Source organism: Macaca nemestrina, chromosome 3 (assembly GCF_043159975.1).
Source record: "Macaca nemestrina isolate mMacNem1 chromosome 3, mMacNem.hap1, whole genome shotgun sequence".
NCBI classification, from domain to species: domain Eukaryota; kingdom Metazoa; phylum Chordata; class Mammalia; order Primates; family Cercopithecidae; genus Macaca; species Macaca nemestrina.
In genome coordinates, this window is record NC_092127.1 from 192,447 (window position 1) to 212,871 (window position 20,425).

Here is a 20,425-nt window from a genome sequence, read left to right on the forward strand (position 1 = left end):
GGAGCCCTGAGACGTTTTTTCTTGGATTCATTGGTTGCCTTGGGGGTGCGTGTCACAGGGTCCTTCCTTTGCTTCTCCCTGTCCTCTTGCTGCGGTGGACCCCGAAATTTGTAGAGTGCGCCCGTCCGTCTGGCGGGAAACGTTGCGCCGAGCGTGTCCATGGCCGGAGGCCTGGGTCTCTCGGGACTGCAGTTCACACGAAGTCGGTGGCAATGGGAAACCAGGTGCACAGGGACGGATTTCCTCGTGGCGGGCGAAGACAATGTTCTTCCCCCTGGAAAGCAGCCCGCGGGTTCTGGAGCGCAGGTCTTGGCTGGCGTCTGTGGGACCCGCTGCCCCTTCCCCCGGCTTGGACAGTGGCGGCGGCGCTGGATGAATGTTTGAATTGCCCGGGCGTCCGGGGAGCGGGAGGACACCCGGGACCTCAGGGAACCCACGCCTGCGCCCTTCAGGGTCGGTCCCCTCCCGCCCGGGTTGGAGCTGGGCTCCCGGTGGGGCTGCAGCCGGGTGGAAGAGGTGGGATGCTGCTGCCTGGCGGTGCTGCAGTGGCGACCTTCAGGAGGAGGTCCTGGGCTGCGGCTGGGGCGCAGGGGCGGACAAGGGGGAGCAGAGTCAGGGGGTGGTTTGGAAGCACGGAGACAAAAGGGGGAAAGAGGGAGGGAGCCGAAAGCCAAAAGCCTAGGGTACCCGCTATTCCCAGGCGGAATCCCATCCAAGTACTAACCAGGCCCGACCCTGCTGAGCTTCACGAGATCAGAGGAGACCCGGCGCCTGCAGGGTGGTGCGGCATAGACGCCAGCAGCGGCGCCTGGCTGCCCCAAGCGCCCGGCCCAGCCACGCCCGCACGACTCCAGGCGTCACCGCCACCCTGGGGCCGCAGGGCTCGGATCCGGGACGCCCGAGCCGCTCGCCCGTGCCCCGGGCAGCTGTCTCTCTCCACGCCCGGCAGCCGCGCTGCGTCTTCCGCCGGCCTCCCGGAGCGTCCCGCCGTCGCAGGCGCCCAGGCCAAGGGCAGGACCAATGTGGCGCCGCCCTGCTGTTGCTGGGGGGCGCCTGCGGCCTCAGTCCCCCGCTCAGGCTTCCGGCTCTCGGCTCTCGGGGCGGCCTCCCTTCCGCCCACGCTCCAGGCCTTCCCCTGGCTCCCGAGCCCCGGAGCTTCCACCACATCCGGCCGGCTCAGGACGGGTGGGCTCATCCCTTCCCTTTTTAACTTTTTGTTGTTTCTATTTATATTTATTGTGCTATGTCTTGAAATGTTGTAGTTATTCCTTTTGGTTGGATATTATTTAGCATTCCTACTTTGAATAAGAGTGCACACCACACAGCTATAGTGTTATAATATTCTGCTTTGTTTTGTATACTATTAGCAGTGAGGATTTTTTTTTAACCTTTGGATGATCATTGATTGCTCGTTAATGTCCTTTTCTTCCTGATTGAAGTACTCCCTTTAGCGTTCCTTGTAGGACAGGTGTGGTATTCATGAAATACTTCAGCTTTTGTTTGTCTGGAAAAGTCAGTATTTCTTTGTATTTGAAGAACATTTTCACTGTATGTGCTATTCTAAGGTAAAAGTTTGTTTCCTTTAGTACTTTAAATATTTATTGCTTCTCTCCCCTGGCCAGTGGGGTTTCCACTGCAAAGTCTGCTGCCAGACGTGTTGGAGCTCCCCTGTATGTTATTTGTTTCTTTTCTCTTTCTTCCTTTAGAACTTTTCTATCTTTGACTTTTGGAAGATCGATTATTGAATGCTTTGAAGTAGTCTTTTTTGGGTTAAATCTGCTTCATGTTCTATAACATTTTTGTAGTTAGATATGGATATCTTTCTCTAGGTTTGGAAAGTTCTCTGTTATCATCCCTTTGAATAAATTTTTCTACCCCTCCCTCTTTCTCTACATCTTCTTTAAAACCAGTAAGTCTTAGATCTGTCTTTGTCAGGCTATTTTCTAGATCCTGTAGGCATGATGCGTTGTTTTTATTCTTTTTGTTTGTTTGTTTCTTCTACGTATTTTCGAATAGCCTGTCTTCAAGCTCACTATTTCTTCTGCTTGATCCATTCTGCTATTAAATGGCTGTACTGCATTCTTCAGCATGCCAATTGCATTTTTCAGCTCCAGAATTTCTGCTTAATTTATTGTAAGTATTTTAATCTCTTTGTTGAGTTTAGCTGTTAAAATTAGGAATTTCTTTACTCTGTTATCTTAAATTTCTCTCAGTTTTTTTTTTTTTTTTTTAATACAGATATTTTGAATTCTCTGTCTGAAAGGTCACATATTTCTTTTTCTCCAGGATTTGTCCCCCGTGCCTTATTTAGTTCACTTGATGAAGTCATGTTTTCCTGGATGGTGTTGATGCTAGTAAATGTTCCTCATTGTCTGGACATTAAAATCTTAGGCATGCAGCACTATATGAGAGGTTTAAAAAATAAAATTAAAAAAGAGAAAAGGTGAGTATTTACTGTAGTCTTCACTGTCTGGGCTTATTTGTAACTGTCTTTCTTGGGAAGGCTTTTCACATATTTGAAAAGACTTGGGTGTTGTGATCTAAGCCATATCTGCTTTATGGGGCACCTTATACCCAATAATGCTGTAATTCTTCCAGACTCATAGAAGTACCACCTTGACAGCCTTCAACAAGATCCAGGAGAATTTTCTGGATTACTAGTTAAAGGCTCTTGTTCCCTACCCTTATTTTCTCTCAAAGATACAGAGTCTTTCTTTCTGTTCTAAGCCACCTAAAGCTGGGAGAAGAAAGACACAAGCACCCCTGGCCACCACCACTATGACTGCCCTGGATCAGACCTGAAGCTAGCACAGCACTGGGTCTTGCTTAAGTCCTGCTGCATGCACTTTCTGAAGACTGCCTATGTTCACTCAAGACCTTTGGTCTCTACGATTAGCAGATGGCAAAGCCAGCCAGGCCTGTGTCCTTTCCTTTAGGGCAGTGAGGTTCCTCAGTCCTTGGCTGGGTCCAGAAGTGCCATTCAGGTCACGGAATAGAGTAAAAAATGTTAGAAGTCCACTTGACATTCTATTGCATTGCAACTGATCTGGCACTCAAACCACAAGACATAGTCCTTCCTATTCCTCCCTTCCTTTTCTAAAGGCAGAGTAGCCACCACCACCCCAGGCCACAGTGAGTACTGCCAGGCTACCACCAATGTTCCGTTAAGGCCCAAAGCCTCTTGTCAGCTTGTAATGAATGCTGCCTGGCTTGGGACTTGCCGTTTTCAGGGCAGTGGGCTCCCTACTGGCCCTGGGCAGCTTCATACATGTCAACCAAGAATCAAGTCCTAGAATCAGGGGTTCCGAAAGCTCGCTTGGTGCTCTACCCACCTCTGGCCTTGCTGGTACCTAAGGGAGAAGACAAAGTCCCCTTTAATTTTCCCTCTACTTTTCCTAAGAAGGAATTTTGCCTTTTAGTGACCACAGCTGGTAATGTGCTGAGTGTCCCCTAAATCTAGCAAGTCGATGAGGGTCATCCAAGGCCCTTGACATAGTACCTGGGTATGGCTGCTGGTTATTCAGAGCCCAAAGGTTTTCAAGTTTGCAGGTGATAAATGCTGCCAGCACTTGTTTCTTTCTTCAAGGCAGCAGGTTTCCTTCTGGCCCAGGGTGTGTCTAGGAATGTCTAGGAGCCAGAGCCTGGAAAGGAGGCCTCAGGATTCTGACCAGTGCACTATCTTGCTGTGGCTGAACTGGTCTCCAGGATGAAAGAAAAATTCCTCTCTACTCTTTTGCCTCCTCTTCTCAAGCAGAAGGATGGGGTCCCTGTTGGAGCCAGGAGCTGTGCAGCCTAGTGTTAGGGGAGTAATAATGCCAGAACTCCTTTGGCTGCCCCAGCTGGTGTCTCAGTATGTTGCATGCCCTCCCCCCCACCCCAAGTCCACTGTCCCTGGGCCCAGTTCAGCCCTAGGCCTCACCTAAGAGTTGCAGTCCTGATGGCCTGGGCTGCCTTTCAAGTTTTGTTAGATACACAGAGTCCTGGAGCCCTCAGTTGCCAGGTTTCCAAACACTCAAGTTCCAACCACTGGAATCTGATTCCCCTCTGGCTAGGACTGGTTTAAATGATCCCTCTGTGGATGGACATTAACTGCATTTGGTCTGGTTTTCCTTTCTGCTCTAATAGGACAGCACAGAGTTCAGTGCCTCACAGTTGCTGTGGTCTCCCTCCGGCAGAACCCAGAGTGATCTCTGCACCACGCCATCATTGCTGGGGGTGAGGAAATGGTGGCACCCGTGATTCAGGACTGTTTTTTCTCTCTCTTCAGTGTCTCTTTCAGTGATATGAGGTTAAAACCAGGTACTTTGAGTACTCACCTGATTTTTGGTTCTTATAAATGTCTTTTCTATGTGGATATTAATAGTTGTTCATCTGGTGTCCTTGCAGGAGGGACGAGCAGTGGAGCCTTCTTTCTGCCGGCTTGCTTTCCCCTCACACCCAGGAAGCAGAATGCAGAACTTTTAATAAGAAAAGCTTTCAGAACTCGGGAAGGACAAGGAAGACATCCTGGTTCTCCATGCTTAACATTGGACTGTTTCTTCAACTTCGGTGCATGGCACGGACTAACCAGGGATTATCATAGATCATTTGACCTGGACTCTGCAGCTCATTCAAATTCTTTATCCAGACAATTTGAATACTGGCTGATTTGGCATGAAAATCTGGCAAAGTATTTTCTTGGTATTCAATTGATTTTTATTCTGCTTGGGTTAACAGTTTTATAAACCAGTCAGTCTCTTCATTAAAGTTCTGGGAATTCTTACCCAGTTCAAATAAAATAATTCTAAACTTCTCAAAAACTTGTATTCAAGAGTGCTTCTCAGGGCCTTCTCCATACTTTCATGAACCTCATTAAAGACACAATACTCTAGGATTTTGCAAGCTTGTGAAGTTTTCAGAAACTGCCTCAGAATTAAGCAATTTACAGTGGAAATGACTTTAAGTTGTTCTAGTTAGACACAATTGACAAGAACATTTTATTATTTTCAGGCATGAGCCATAGTGCCCAGCCTCTAAAGTTAAAATAAAATAGATTTAAAAGATATTTAAGATATTTAAAAGATATTTAAGATATTTTAAAAGGCCGGGTGCAGTGGCTCAAGCCTGTAATCCCAGCACTTTGGGAGGCCGAGACAGGCGGATCACGAGGTCAGGAGATCGAGACCATCCTGGCTACCACTGTGAAACCCCGTCTCTACTTAAAAAATACAAAAAAACTAGCCGGGCGAGATGGTGGGCGCCTGTAGTCCCAGCTACTCAGGAGGCTGAGGCAGGAGAATGGCGTGAACCTGGGAGGCGGAGCTTGCAGTGAGCTGAGATCCGGTCACTGCACTCCAGCTTGGGTGACAGAGCTAGACTCTGTCTCAAAAAAAAAAAAAAAAGATATTTAAAAAATAAAATAAATTTATCAAATGTTGTCATCTTTTAATCCCAGATTTTTGTGAACCTATGCTTTGCATTTTCCCCCAACTTTCCATATTTATCTGGTTTTATCTAGTTTTTTTTTTTTTTCACTTCTTCAATTTGAAACCTTTAACTTCAAACCAAAAAAAAAAATTAAAACACACTTTTATGTCTTTATAAGTTTTATCATCAAAAGCATATGTTCACAAGCCTGTAATCCCAGCATTTTGGGAGGCCAAGGCGGGTGCATCATTTGAGGTCAGAGGTTCAAGACCATCCTGGCCAACATGGTGAAACTCCGTCTTTACTAAAAATACAAAAATTAGCCGGGTGTGGTGGTGGGCACCTGTAATCCCAGCTACTTGGGAGGCTGAGGCAGGTGAATCGCTTGAACTGGGGAGGCAGAGGTTGCACTGAGCTGAGATCATGCCACTGCATGCCAGCCTGGGCAACAGAACAAGACTCGTTCTCAAAAAAGAAAAAAAAAAAAAAGCATATCTTGCTTTTTATATACTGTGTATGCAGAATTGTTTCTCTCATATCTAGTAATCAAGTCTTAGGAGCCCCAATTCTCAGTGAAAACCCTAAAAAGTGATTTTTAACTATCTTAAACATCAGTATTTTTAGATAAAAACCCTTTTATCGCTTTTAAGAAATATAGTTCTTCAAATTGCTGTTTATTAACAGAACTAAAGATATTTAGGTTTTCTATGCCATATACAAGTAACATGTCATGGTAGATAGACCTAAACTCATTTTTAAAGGTTAATATTTCACTATTTTAGCTTACAACTGACTCCAGATATTTTATGGTTATTTATTACTTAATTTAACATGACTGTAAGAGTTTAAATTACTGAACTGAATTTTGGAAATGTGACACAGGCAGCATCCCTAATGCCTTCCCTCAGTAATTCTAGGTCCCAAGTAGCCACATGGCACCCCGGAAAACTATGAAGATCAGGGCCTGCCTGAGTCCATCAGGACTAAAGACAGAGCTGTGAAGGCTGTAACTGGAGGATCCAACCCCTCCTAAAATAGCCAGAAGGCAGAACAGGAAAAGCACAGAAAGAAGGGGCCGACTGGCCTTGATTCTGGCTTGTAGCTGCTGGTCTAGGCACTGAGAACATGTCTCCATACTTCATCATGGTCACATTTCAAGACCCCCTGAATCCAGAAATTCTCAACAAAAGACATAAGATCATAGTTAAATCAAGCAAGTATCTAATTATATATGATAATTGTAAAGCCATTTCTATTTTACTGACTTAAGAATGAGCTTTATTTACAAAATATTATCACATACATGTAACACATATAGACATACAAACACATAGGAGCAGATCTTATAGCTTTCATAAAGGATTTAATTTTTTTATTTTAGGCTCGGGGGTACATGTGAAGGTTTGTTACATAAACTCATATCACAGGGGCTTGTTATACAGATTATTTCATAACCCAGGTATTAAGCCCAGTACCCCATAGTTATCTTTTCTCTTCCTCTCCCGCCTCCCACCTTCCCCTCAGGTAGACCCCAGTGTCTGCTGTCTGTTGTTTCCTTCTTTGTGTTCATAAGTTCTCGTTATTTAGCTCCCACTTATAAGTGAGAACATGTAGCTGTGTAGTATTCCATGGTGCATATGTGTGTTCTGTATGGGAAATGTGTGAGGAAAGAAGAAAAGAAACACACAATACTTTTAAGGGTAAACAGACTTTATCCCAAGTATATGACAATATAGATATAATAAGCAAATCACCTAATAAACCAATGATATAAATAACAAACAAATTGTAATGGGAAGGGGAGAAGGGAAAAGGGGTGTGTGTGTGTGTATATATAAATTTACACTCACCAGACTATGGAGGATTCATCACCAGGCTGGGAAGCAAGAGCCTGGGCTCCAGAGTTGGCCACTAGTCCGTGCATAGATGAGGAGAGGTCCCATGAAGCTTTGGTGTGGTCTGGGAAACTAGCTCTTTTTGTAACAAATTGTTTGTCATGAGACCCAGTCATGAGGGCCCTTTGCATCTGGGCTCAAGGAACACAAAAAGGTCAACTAGTTTTTGCAATTGTCTGTTGTTTTTCAATAACTATTTCTCCGAAACAGCACTGGATGGATGCCTCAAGGGGCTCACACAACTCGTTCCAGGACTTAGTGACCATTGTTTGTGTCCCTGTTCAGTTGAGGTCAAATTTAATATTTAACTTTTCCTCCACAATGTGCCATATTATCTGTATCCAATCTGTCATCACTGGGCATTTAGGTTGATTCCATGCCTTTACTATTGAGAATAGTGTTGCAATAAACACTTACGTGCTTGTGTCTTTACAATAGAACAATTTATATACCTCTGGGTGTATACCCAGTAATGAGATTTCTGGGTGTATACCCAGTAATGAGATTGCTGGGTTTAGTGATAGTTCTGCTTTTAGCTCTTTCGAGGAAAGCACTGTTGTGCTTTCCACAGCAGTGGGACCAATGTACATTCCCACCAACAGTGTATGTTCTGTTTCTCCACAACCTTGCCAGCATCTGTTGTGTTTTGACTTTTGAATAGTAGCCATTCTGACTGGTGTGAGATGGTGTCTCACTGTGCCTTGGATTTGCATTTCTCTAATGGTCAGTGATACTGAGCTTTGTATTCTATGGTTGTTGGTCACACATATGTATTCTTTTGAAAAGCATTCCTGTCCTTTGCCCACTTAAAAATTTTTTGTTTATTTCCATAGGTTTTGGGGCAACAGGTGGTATTTGGTTACATTAGTAAGTTCTTTATTAGTGATTTGTAAAATTTTGGTGCATCCATCACCTCATCAGTATACACCGAACCCAATTTATAGCCTTTTATCCCTCACCACCTTCTCCCCTTTCTCCCTGAGTCCTCAAAGTCCATTGTGTCCTTATTATGCTTTTGCATCCTTATAGCTTAGCTCCAAATTGTAAGTAAGAATATATGATCTTTGGTTTTCCATTCTGAGTTACTTCACTTAGAATAATAGTCTTCAGTCCCATCCAGGTTGCTGCAACTGCCACTAATTCATTCCTTTTTATGGCTGAGTAGTATTCCATCGTACATATATACCACAGTTTCTTCATCCACTCGTTGATTGATGGGCATTTGGATTGGTTCTACACATTTGCAATTGCAAATTGTGCTGCTATAAATATGTGTGTGCAAGTATGTTTTTTGTATAATGACTTTTTTTTTTTCCTCTGGGTACATAGCCAGTAGTGGGATTGGTGGATCAAATGGTACTTCTACTTTTAGTTCTTTAAGGAATCTCCACACTGTTGTCTACAGTGATTGTACTAGTTTACATTCCCACCAGCACTGGAGAAATGCTCCCTTTTCACCACATTCACACCAACATCTATTATTATTCTTTTTTATGACCATTCTTGCAGGAGTAAGGTGGTATTGCATTGTGGTTGTAATTTGCATTCCCCTGATCATTAGTGATGTTGAGCATTTTTTCATATGTTTGTTGGCCATTTGTGTATCTTCTGAGAATTGTCTATGACCATACTACCAAAAGCAATCTACAAATTCAATGCAATTGCCATCAAAATACCATCATCATTCTTCATAGAACAAAAAAAAACAATACTAAACTTCATATGGAACCAAAAAAGAGCCCGCATAGCCAAAGCAACACTAAACAAAAAGAACAAATCAGAAGGCATCACATTACCTGATTTCAAACTATATCATAAGACCATAGTCACCAAAACAGCATGGTTCTGGTATAAAAACAGGCACGCAGCCAAATGGAACATAGTGGAGAACCCAGAAATTAACCCAAATATTTACAGCCAACTCATCTTTGACAAAGAAAACAAAAACGAAGTGGGGAAAGAACACCCTACCCAACAAATGGTGCTGGGATTAATTGGCAAGTCACATGTAGGAGAATGAAACTGGATCTTCATCTCTCACCTTATACAAAAATCAACTCAAGATGGATCAAAGACTTAAATCTAAGACCTGAAACTATAAAAATTCTAGATGACGACATCAAAGAAACCCTTCTAGACATTGGCTTAGGCAAGGATTTCATGATCAAGAACCCAACAGCAAGAAAAACAAAGATAAATAGGTGGGATTTAATTAAACTAAAGAGCTTTTTCACAGCAAAAGGAACAGTCAACAGAGTAAACAGACAATCCACAGAATGGGAGAAAATCTTCACAATCTGTATATCTCACAAAGACCTAATATTCAGAATATACAATGAGCTCAAACAAATTAGCAAGACAAAAACAATCCTATCAAAAAGTAGACTAAGGACATGAATAGACAACTCTTTAGCCACTTTTTGATAGGACTGTTTGTTTTTCTCTTGTAAATTTAAGTTCCTCATATTGAATATTAGATCTTTGTCAGATATGTAGTTTGTAAATAATTTTTCTCCTTCTGTAGGTTGTCTGTTCACTGTATCCATAATTTCTTTTGCTGAGCAGAAGCTTTTGAGTTTAGTTAGATCCCACTTGTCAATAGTTCCATTTGTTGTAATTGTTTTTGGTGTCTTTATCATGAAATCTTTGCCTATTTCTATGTCCAGGATGGTATTGCCTACGTTGTCTTCCAGGACTTTTATAGTTTTGGGTTTTACATTTAAGTATTTAATCCATCTTGAGTTGATTTCTGTGTATGGTATAAGGAAGAAGTCCAACTTCAATCTTCTGCATATGGCTAGCCAGTTATCCCAGCACTATTTATTGAATACAGAATATTTTCCCCATTGCTTGTTTTTGCCAGCTTTGTCAAAGATTAGATAGTTGTAGGTATGTAGTCTTATTTCTGGGCTCTCTGTTCTGTTCCATTGGTGTATGTGTCTGTTTAAGTATCATCAGCACCATGCTGTTTTGGTTACTGTAGTGCTGTAGTATAGTTTGAAGTCAGGTAATGTGATGCCTCAAGCTTTGTTCTTCTTGCTTAGGATTGCCTTGGCTACTTAGGTTCTTTCTTGGTTCTATATGAATTTTCAAATACCTTTTTCTACTTCCGTGAAGTATGTCATTGGTAGTTTAATAGGAATAGCTCTGGAAAGTATGACCATTTAAATGATATTAATTCTTTCTCTCCATTAACATGGAATGATTTTTTCATTTGTGTCTTCTCTGACTTCTTTGAGCAGTGTTTTGTAATTTTCATTGTAGAGATTTTTCACCTCCCTGGTTAGCTGTATTCCTACATATTTTATTCTTTGTGTGGAAATTGTGAATGAAATTGTCTCTCTTATTTGGCTCTTAGTTTGGCTCTTCTTGGTGTATAGGAATGCTAGCAAATTTTGTACATTGATTTTGTATCCTGAAACTTTGTGGAAGTTGTTTATCAGCTTAAGGAGCTTTTGGGTCACAACTACAGGGTTTAGATAGAGAATTATGTTGTCTGCAAACAGAGGTAGTTGGACTTCTCTTTCTATCTAAATACTCGTTATTTCTTTATCTTATCTGATTGTTCCAGCAAGGACTTCTAATACTATCTTGAATAGGAGTGGTGAGAGAGGGCATCCTTGTCTTGGGTGGGTTTCAAGGAGAATGCTTCCAGATTTTGCCCATTTAGTATAATGTTGGCTGTGAGTTTGTCATAGGTGTCCTTTATTATTTTGAGGTATGTTCCTTCAATACCTCATTTATTGAGAGTTTTTAACATGAAGCGTTGTTGAATTTTACTGGAAGCCTTTTCTGCATCTATTGAGACAATTACGTGGTTCTTGTCTTTAGTTTTATTTATGTTATGAATCACATTTTATTGATTTGCCCATGAGGGACCAATCTTCCATTCCAGGGAAGAAGCCTACTTTACTGTGGTGAATTAGCCTTTCGTTGTGTTGCTGGATTCAGTTTGCCAGGATTTTGTTGTGGATTATTGAATGGATGGTCATCAAGGACACCGGCCTGAAGCTTTCTTTTTTTGTTGTGTCACTGCCAGGCTTTGGTATCAGGATGATGCTGGCCTCATAGAATAAGTTGGGGAGGAGTCTCTCCTTCTCTATTTCTTGAAGTAGTTTTAGTAGGAATGGTACTGGCTCTTCTTTGTACATCTGTTAAAATTTGACTGTTAATCTATCAGGTCCTTGGCTTTTTTTTTTTTTTTTTTTTTTTTTTGGTGGGCTATTTACTACTGATTCACTTTTTGGAGCTCGTTATTGGTCTGTTCAGGGACTCAATTTCTTCCTGGTTCAGTCTTGAGAGGGTGTATGTGGCCAGAAATTTATCCATCTCTTCTGGGGTTTCTAGTTTGTGTGTGTAGATGTGTTCATAGTAGTTGCTGGTTACTTTTGTTTCTCTGGGGTCAGTGGTAACATTCCCTTCATTTCTAATTTTGTTTATTTGAATCTTTTCTCTTTTCTTCTTTATGAGTCTAGCTAGTGCCCTATCTTATTTTTTTCAAAAAATCTTGATTAAGTGATTTCTTGAACAGTTTTTCATGTCTCAATTTCTTTCAGTTAAGCTCTGATTTTACTTATTTCTTGTCTTCTAGAAGCTTTGTGGTTGAGTTCTTCTTGCTTCTCTAATTCTTTCAGTTGTAATGTTAGGTTGTTAGTTTCAGATCTTTCTAACTTTTTGATGTGGGCATTACTTCTTATGCCCTACCTACCCCAACTTTTTTCCTTCTCCTAGAAAACTCAGAACCATGCTTTCTAAACCAATTCAAACTTTCTCAGTGAATCAACCTGGTATCCCTGAGGCAAAGTTAGCAGTTTTCCATTTCACATGGTTCTCTTTCTCTCTAAGAATATCTAATGCAACAATGCAACTGTTTTATCCCTCCTGGGCATACGAGGAACTACTTTTGGCTGAGACCAAGATGTAAAACCTTGTTCTTTCAACATTAATGAAGATCCATTTAGAAAGCCTCCATGTTTACAGAAAAGATAATATAAACCCCAATGAAAATAAGTATAAAATTATATGACATACAATTATATTGTGGAAAGACTGAATAAATAAGTGAACTAAGCTCTAAGAAAAAAAGATGATGATCTAAAATGACATATAAGTAAAAAACCTGGGCTGGTAAAGCATAATTAATGTATCGGTAAAAGTATGTACATTGTAGAAGTGGCAGGAAGACTGCATAGAGAGTGAGACCTGACCAAAAGCTTTAAGGAAAGTTCCATACCCTTAAAAGAGATTAAAGTGGACTCAGAAAACATGGTCCCCTTTATGAGAACGACACATGTTCCAGATACGCCAAAGCTCAGAGAACCTCTACATTCTCCAGGAGGAAACGGGAGGCAAAGCAGCAGGCAGAAGACAGCATGGCCAGGTCAGCACAGGCACCCAGGCCGAGCCAGGTGGGCGCCGTCGTACGGGTATGAGGAGTCACTGCATGGTGAGCTTTATTAATTAGTTTGTTTTGTTTTCTTTAGTAACTTAGACACATGATCAAAGTTGATCTTCATAAGCATTGCTGCAGCTGAACATAGGATGGATAAAACCAGTGTTTTAAAAATTATGTTGTACAGAGCAGTAGCCCCAGTGAGATATTAGTGGAACACACAGGCGGACACACTCACACACACTCACACTGAGCCCAGATTATTCTGGCAAATGCTGGGTTAAGCAAACTAAAAGAAACATCTTTAGTGCTGGACTTCTCAGAACCTGGAATGTGGCTATCTGATTCATAAAACAGCAAGGTTAAGACAGAGCATGTCATTTTTTTTTCCAGAAATGTTGAAACACTTTCCTTCCATTGGTTTCAGTGACACCTTCTTTCTCCTGGTTCTCCATCAACCTCTTTGGCTGCTCCTTCTTGGTTTCCTTCTTGACAATCTGCTGCTGCTCAGTCATTCTCTTTTCATTCCCCATGGATTTCTCAAGTGTGTTTCTATTCCTGCAGATCAAACTTTCCTTGTTTTTCCTGACACCTCTCCCTGTCTGACCCTGCCCCGGTCTAAGGCAGGTGTTCTATCTGTGTGCGCTTTTGGTATCCTGGGATGCTCCCAGCATGCTCCGTGCCACACTCCATCAGGTTTTCTCCCACTTTCCTAGTTTTTCCTGACACCTCTCCTTGTCTGGTCCTCCCCCGTTCTGAGGCAGGTGTTCCATCCTCTCCTTGTCTAACCCTCCCCTGGTCTGAGGCAGGTGTTTCATCTGTGTGTGCTTCTGGCATCCTGGGATGCTCCCAGCATGTTCCCTGACACACTCCATCAGGTTTTCTCCCCCAGACTCTGCGAGGGCAGCAGCCTTGTCTCCACTGTTCCTTCAACGCTCAGCACATAACACAGAAGCTGACTCCATAACATTTAGTTGGTCAACTGAGACTAAATGTATGTTCCTCTAGATCTTAAAAAGTTACAATAAACAACATAGTGCAATAGTCGAAACAAGTCTCTTTAGTCAGGAGTTCTCTGTATATGCACAACAGTTTGAAGTCATTATTAGACAAAGTGAAACAGAAACTGTCACAAAGTTCCCTAAGATTAATTATTTTGCTTTAATCCTCAATTCATCATGTGAGATAATCAAGACCATGTGTTATTGTAAATATTTCTAGCTTATAACACAACAACCTGATTTTTATTGTTTGAAATAACTACAGTATAAATCAGTTAACTAAAAATTGCATAAATAATCCTTTCAAACAAAATTCTGTCTAAATTTTACATTACTCATATGTTCAAATGATAACGAGTTCATAGGCTTTTCCAATACCTCAGTCAAAACCCTGTACAGATTCCAGCTGTGGGAAGAGTATCTGAGAGTTATGTTACAGATGGGGAAGAGGTACTTACGTGACACTGGCCTTTGCACGACTGTGCCCTTTTGGGTCCAGAAAAAGTTGTTCCCTTAAAACTCTAAAAATCTCTTCGGTCAGGTCTGAAGGGTGAGCGGGAAACACAGTTTTTAAAATGTTAGCCACAGATGTTTTATTCCTTGCTTAAAGCAGTGACTAGATAAAGGCCACCAGAAGAGTCTCTAATGTTTCTTCAGAAGCAGCGTGCCTGAGAGCATCTTCCTGAAACACCCCCTTGTCTCTGCCCCAAATCACCTTAGGTAGGAAAGTCGAAACTCAGCAGGCTGAGGAGATCCAAGGGGTTCACTGAGCTCTGAGGCTTATGAGAGAGGAGAGAGGTCTAAGATTTTTGTGTATAAATTTATGGGTTACAAGTGCCATTTTGCTGTCAGCATGGATTGTATAGTGAAGTCAGGGCTTTTACAGTATCCATCACTGGAATAATGCACATTGTACCCATTAAGTAATTTCTCACTGTTCACCCCGTCCATCCCCTCACCCTGCTGAGTCTCTGTTATCATTCCACTCTCTACGTCAATACGTACACATCTTTTAGCACCCACTTATGAGGGATAAAATATGATATTTACTCTGTGTCTGGCTTGCTTCACTTACAATAATGGCCTCCAGTTCCATCCATGTGTCTGCAAAAGTTATTATTTTATTGTTTTTTATGCCTGAATAGTATTTCATTGTGTATATTTTCTACATTTTCTTTCTCCAATCACCTGTTGATGGAGATTTAGTTTGGTTTATATCTGTGCTACTGTGAATAGTGTTGCAACAAACATACAAGTACAGGTATCTTTCTGATACATCGATTTCTTTTCCTTTGGGTAAATACCCAGTGGTGGGATTGCAATTGCTGAATCAGACAAAGCCAATAGATGAGTAGTAATGGTGACCGATAACCAGCTAGAAACAAACTACTTAGCAGGGCCTGAAAACGCCAAAACCCTGAGGCCACTGACCTTCAAAAACTTCAGCAGCCCTGAGTGAAACGTCCAAACACATTTATCCACCACTCCAAGACCCTTTATTGTCTGTCCTCTGTGCATCTCAGAAGTCTCTTTTTACCACAACGTCTATATACTGCATGAGCCATTTATATGAAACTACCTGACACTCCAAGGCATCTTATACTATGTATTCAACCGTGTATCCCTAGTACCTAGCACAGTCCTGGCATATAGTTTGCTACTAAACATTTGCGGAATGAAGTAATTATCTTGTATCTGGGTTCCAAGTTTTAAGGTGATTCTTCATTAAAAATAAAGTATTACAGTTTGCAAATAATCTACTTCCTTTTTTACAGATGGGATTGATTTTAATCTTATCCCCTAATAATATTATTTTCATTTACTTCCGTCTAAATACACTGTCCTAAGAGAGCAATAAGAAGGAGAGTTGAAGCTGGAGCTTGAAGAATTGTACATGTCCACACTGTGGCCTGAGGTGCATCGCCCACCTGAGCTTCATCTGTTAGGTATGTCAGGGAAGATACGCAGGTGAGAGTGGCCTCAGCAGAGGACCCCAGATCTCTGGCTTCCCCGTCGGGCAAGTGCACCTCTGTGAACAAAGTCTTCAGAGCCAGATGACAAGAACGGCCCAAGCAGTCCACCAGGGAAACCTGGGTCCAGTGTACATCAATGCAGAGCATCAAGCACAGCATAACAGGAGTACAGTTGCCTAGTCCTGTTCAGAGACAACTGCATCCCACACACAAGCACAGCGTAACGGGTGTACGGTTGCCTAGTCCTGTTCAGAGACAACTGCATCCCACACACAAGCACAGCGTAACGGGAGTACGGTTGCCTAGTCCTGTTCAGAGATAACTGCATCCCACACACAAGCACAGCGTAACGGGAGTACGGTTGCCTAGTCCTGTTCAGAGACAACTGCATCCCACACACAAGCACAGTGTAACAGGTGTACGGTTGCCTAGTCCTGTTCAGAGATAACTGCATCCCACACACTATAAAATGAGGAAATGCAGAGAAACAGATGTAGCTGAAGAAGACAGCAGGAGAAACTAGGAGGGATAACCATGACCTAGGAGGGCACCATGCCAGAGACACCTGGACCCCACGCTAGGCTCAGTGCCTGTTATACTCTTGGGACCCAGCACTTTCCCTCTCCATCACGTGGCATACTTGGCGTTATTTGTTGTTTAAAATATTGTCCTTAGTTTTCACCTTTCCTAGGAGACACAGGCAGACCCTGTGACACTACGGCTTCTGACACACAGTAGGTGCATCACAAACATCTGGTGGGTTCACACACTCTTGCCTTCTCAAACCTTCTTGTCAAGTCTTCAGTGAAAAGGAATTGCTCATTGAGCAAGAATTAAACTTCTAGAGACTCCTGGATCCGTTGAGACAAGGTGAGATTTGTTTACTGCCATATTCCTAGATCATAGCATACTGTAGTCACTTAATAAATGTTTGTTGAATAAGTGAGTGAATTGATTCATACATCTTAGTTAGCTATATGTTTTCTGAGTAAAACTGATAAATTTAACAGTTTACTTCTGGCATAATTTTACTATACTTATTCAACGAACCTGACAATTCAACTAGGTGCCAGGCACCTAGTTGTTCAGAGATAACTGTTCAGAGATAACTGCATCCCCCACACTGTAAAATGAGGAAATGCAGAGAAACAGATGTAGCTGAAGAAGACAGCAGGAGAAACGAGGAGGGATGACCACGACCTAGGTTGCTAAAGCTGCTGAAGAAAAAGAGGTATAAGATACAATTTCTGTCTACATGAAAGCCACACTCTAAGAAGTAGAAATATTTGAACAAATTATAACAATAAATTAGCTAAATTCAAAATCGGAGGGGTTTGTTTCTATTGTAAACAGCTCTAGTTAGGAAGTGTTAGAAAGTGCTAAATAGGAAATGTTCTAACACACCATCTAAGCATGCAGCAGAAGCCACCCATATTGAGTTTTCCACCACCAACCCCAACAGCAAGAATTCCAGTCCTGCTGCTGCAAAGTAAGTGTCACTCTGATTTCATTCCTGCCATGTAACCCGGTTTTAGACTCTCTGGTTGTCAATGTTCTAAAAAAGTATTAAAGAGAAAATATTATTATTGTGATGAGCCCATCCACTGCAGCCTTCTCAACATCATACCAATGTAAGGGCCTATCATTTAAAAAGGAAACTGTTTGTTTAACTTATTTACCTAGATATCAGTGTTATGTAAACATATTTGCCATCAGACTTTGGATTTATGGGTTAAATAGCATATAAATGTGATTAGAGGCTTAAAGTTTACACATTTCTGGTTCTCTCAAATTTTTTTCAAAATAGCATATACCTTTCTAAATAATTGTTAGTATATCTTTAAAAATGAACATTAAAATGTATATTTTCCAAAAACAAAATATAGCCATTGGTAAATGGTATTGTTGAGATCCAACAGACAACTTCTCTTGGGAACCATTTAATCACTGCTCACTTTTACACTCTGTCCAGAAATGTCAATGGCTTTAAAATATAGAAGTATATTATACAACTAAACTTACACTTATTCAGTATTGTGCAATATTTAGTGCTTGTTCTAGCTCTCTCTTGCTGAATAGTAAGCCATTCCAAAACTTAAGGAATTACTTATTATTTAATATTGTTTATTGTTATTATTTGTTTCATAATTTTAAATAACATTATTTCTCATGGTTTTGTGGGTTGACAGGTGCTACAAAAGTTCTCTTTTGGAGTCTTTCTTACAGCTGCGGTTGGTTGGCTGCTGCTGAAGTCCCCTGAAAGCTCAGCTAGGCTATAGAGCCTGGACGGGTTACTCGCCTGGCTGGCAGTGCGCACTGGCTGTTGTGTGTGGTGGTTACTCACCTGGCTGGCAGTGCGCACTGGCTGTTGTGTGTGGTGGTTACTCGCCTGGCTGGCAGTGCACACTGGCTGCTGTGTGTGATGCCTGTCTGACCTCTACATGTTACCTAAAGTCCCCTGAAAGCTCAGCTAGGCTAAAGAGTCTAGACAGGTTACTCACCTGCCTGGCAGTGCGCACTGGCTGCTGTGTGTGATGGTTCCTCACCTGGCTGGCAGTGCACAGTGGCTGCTGTGTGTGATGCTTGTCTGGCCTCTCCATGTCACCTGGAGTCCTCACGATGGGGTAGTTGGTCCCAAGACACACAGGCAAATAAAACAAAGCTTCTTATGACCTAGCCTTGGAGGTCCTAGAGTATGACTTTTGCTGTGTCCTATTGAGAAAGCAAGTCATTGTGAGTAGCACAGATTCAAGAAATATGAGACTAGACTCTACCTGTTAATGTAAAGAGCAGCATGTGCATGCAGGGAGGAAAGAAATTGAGGGCATCATCTTGAAGACTATCCTATCACACCATTATTCCAGCTAATGGACATTATGTTTTAGATGGGTAGTACTAGCTACTCATGTCTCCCCCAGAAACCCAAGCTAGGTATGGACATATTGAAGAGAATGTCAGTACCATTAAAATAACTCTAGAAAAATAACATGTGATGACTCAGGTTAATTCAATCTCTCAATTACATCAATATAATTCCCTTCCTGTAACCCTAAATATGGTAAAACGGAATTGAATTCTACAAAGTCTGGTGTCTGTTTTCCTATGAAATAATTAACGAACCCAATAAATATGTAAGGAGTATGAAGTCCAATTTATTTTAGATTTTTACCTCTTAGTTTCAAAGCTTATAGAAATCCAGAGAACTAATCATCATAATCCATAATGCCTGGACCAGAAGTCATTGCTCTAAGAGTATCCTATGGCAAGCTAAAAATGTATTACTACATTACTAACTAGGAAATGTAAAACTCTTTTGTTGGTGATTTTAAGAGAGCTGACTACCTCATCAGCACTATTCACACAGATTAAGAATTCAAACAGATTATGAATCCAAATGAGTGGATTCATAATGACCAGAAAAAAAACACAAAGGAGGAAAGGAGATAGAGGAGGGGAAACATACTGTCAATCCCTACAATTAAAGAATTGTAAATTTCAAATCAAACCAATCTGAAAAATGGTTTGATTTTGTATTTTTCAAAGGAAAGGCAGCTTATTGTGATAGAATAAGAATCCCACTTGTATGTCTTTTTTTTTTTTTTTTTTATACGGAGTCTTGCTCTGTTGCCCAGGCTGGAGTGCAGTGGCATGATCTTGGTTCACTTCAAGCTCCGCCTCCCGGGTTCACACCATTCTCCTGCCTCAGCCTCCCGAGTAACTGGGACTACAGGTGCCCGCCACCACGCCCGGCTAATTTTTTTCTTTGTATTGTTAGTAGAGACGGGGTTTCACCATGTTGGCCAGGATGGTCTCGATCTCCTGACCTCATGATCTGCCCGCCCCGGCTTCCCAAAGTCCTGGGATTACAGGCATGAGCCACCGCGTCCAGCCCGTCTTCTTTTGGGAAGTGTCTGCTTATGTCCCTTGTCAATGTTTTCATGGGGTTGTTTTCCTAATGTTCAACATCACTAATCATCAGAGAAATGCAAATCAATGTGAGATACCATCTCATATTAGTCAGAATGGCTACTATTAAAAAGTAAAAAAATAAATTCTGACTAGACTTCAGAGAAAATGAAGTGCTTATACACTGTTGGTGAGAATGTAAATTAGTTCACCCACTGTGAAAAGCAGTTTGGAGATTTTTCAAAGAATTTAAAACAGAAGTACCATTCAACCAGCAATTCCATTACTGAGTATACATCCAAAAGAAAATTAAAAATTCTACAAAAAGAAACCCCACATGCACTTGTATATTCATCATATTGCTATTCACAATAGGGAAGGCATGTAATTAACTTATGTGAGAATCAATAAACTGGATAGAAATATGTGCCACATATACACCATAAGATACTATGCACACATTAAAAATAATACAATCATGTCCTGTGCAGCACCATGGATACGTCTGGAGGCCATTATCCTAAGGAAATTAATACAGGAACAGAAAACCAAATACCATATGTTCTTGCCCATAAGTGGGATCTGAACATGGGGTCCTCATGAATATAAAGATGTCAACAATAGACACTGAGAACTACTAGTTGAAGGAGGGAAGGAGGAGGGCAGGGGGTGAGAAACCATGGGTGCTATGCTCACTTCCTTGGTGATGCAATCAATTATATTCCACAATATATGCTCACTACCTTGGTGATGGGATCAACAATATCCCACATAACTCAGCATAGCACAATATATCCACATAAGAAACCTGAAAACGTACTCCCTGAATCTAAAAAATTTAAGATAGAGACA

General features: G+C 41.5%; 1 protein-coding gene across 1 annotated transcript; it reads left to right on the top strand.

Annotated features, from left to right (window-relative positions):
• Window positions 1–212: 212 nt before the first annotated feature.
• LOC105466510 (nascent polypeptide-associated complex subunit alpha, muscle-specific form-like) lies at window positions 213–4,787 on the top strand. The gene is made up of 4 exons (XM_071092646.1): window positions 213–1,185; window positions 2,287–2,443; window positions 4,268–4,299; window positions 4,387–4,787. The coding sequence occupies exons 1-4, from the start codon at window positions 213–215 to the stop codon at window positions 4,722–4,724; spliced, it is 1,500 nt and encodes a 499-aa protein (XP_070948747.1). The 3' UTR covers window positions 4,725–4,787.
• Window positions 4,788–20,425: the final 15,638 nt, after the last annotated feature.

Coding starts and splice junctions, on each gene's coding strand:
- LOC105466510 (XM_071092646.1), top strand. CDS start 213: ATGGGAAACCAGGTGCACAGGGACGGATTTCCTCGTGGCGGGCGAAGA. Junction 2,444..4,267: donor AAAATTAAAAAAGAGAAAAG/GTGAGTATTTAC, acceptor CTCTCTCTTCAG/TGTCTCTTTCAGTGATATGA. Junction 4,300..4,386: donor TGATATGAGGTTAAAACCAG/GTACTTTGAGTA, acceptor GTGTCCTTGCAG/GAGGGACGAGCAGTGGAGCC.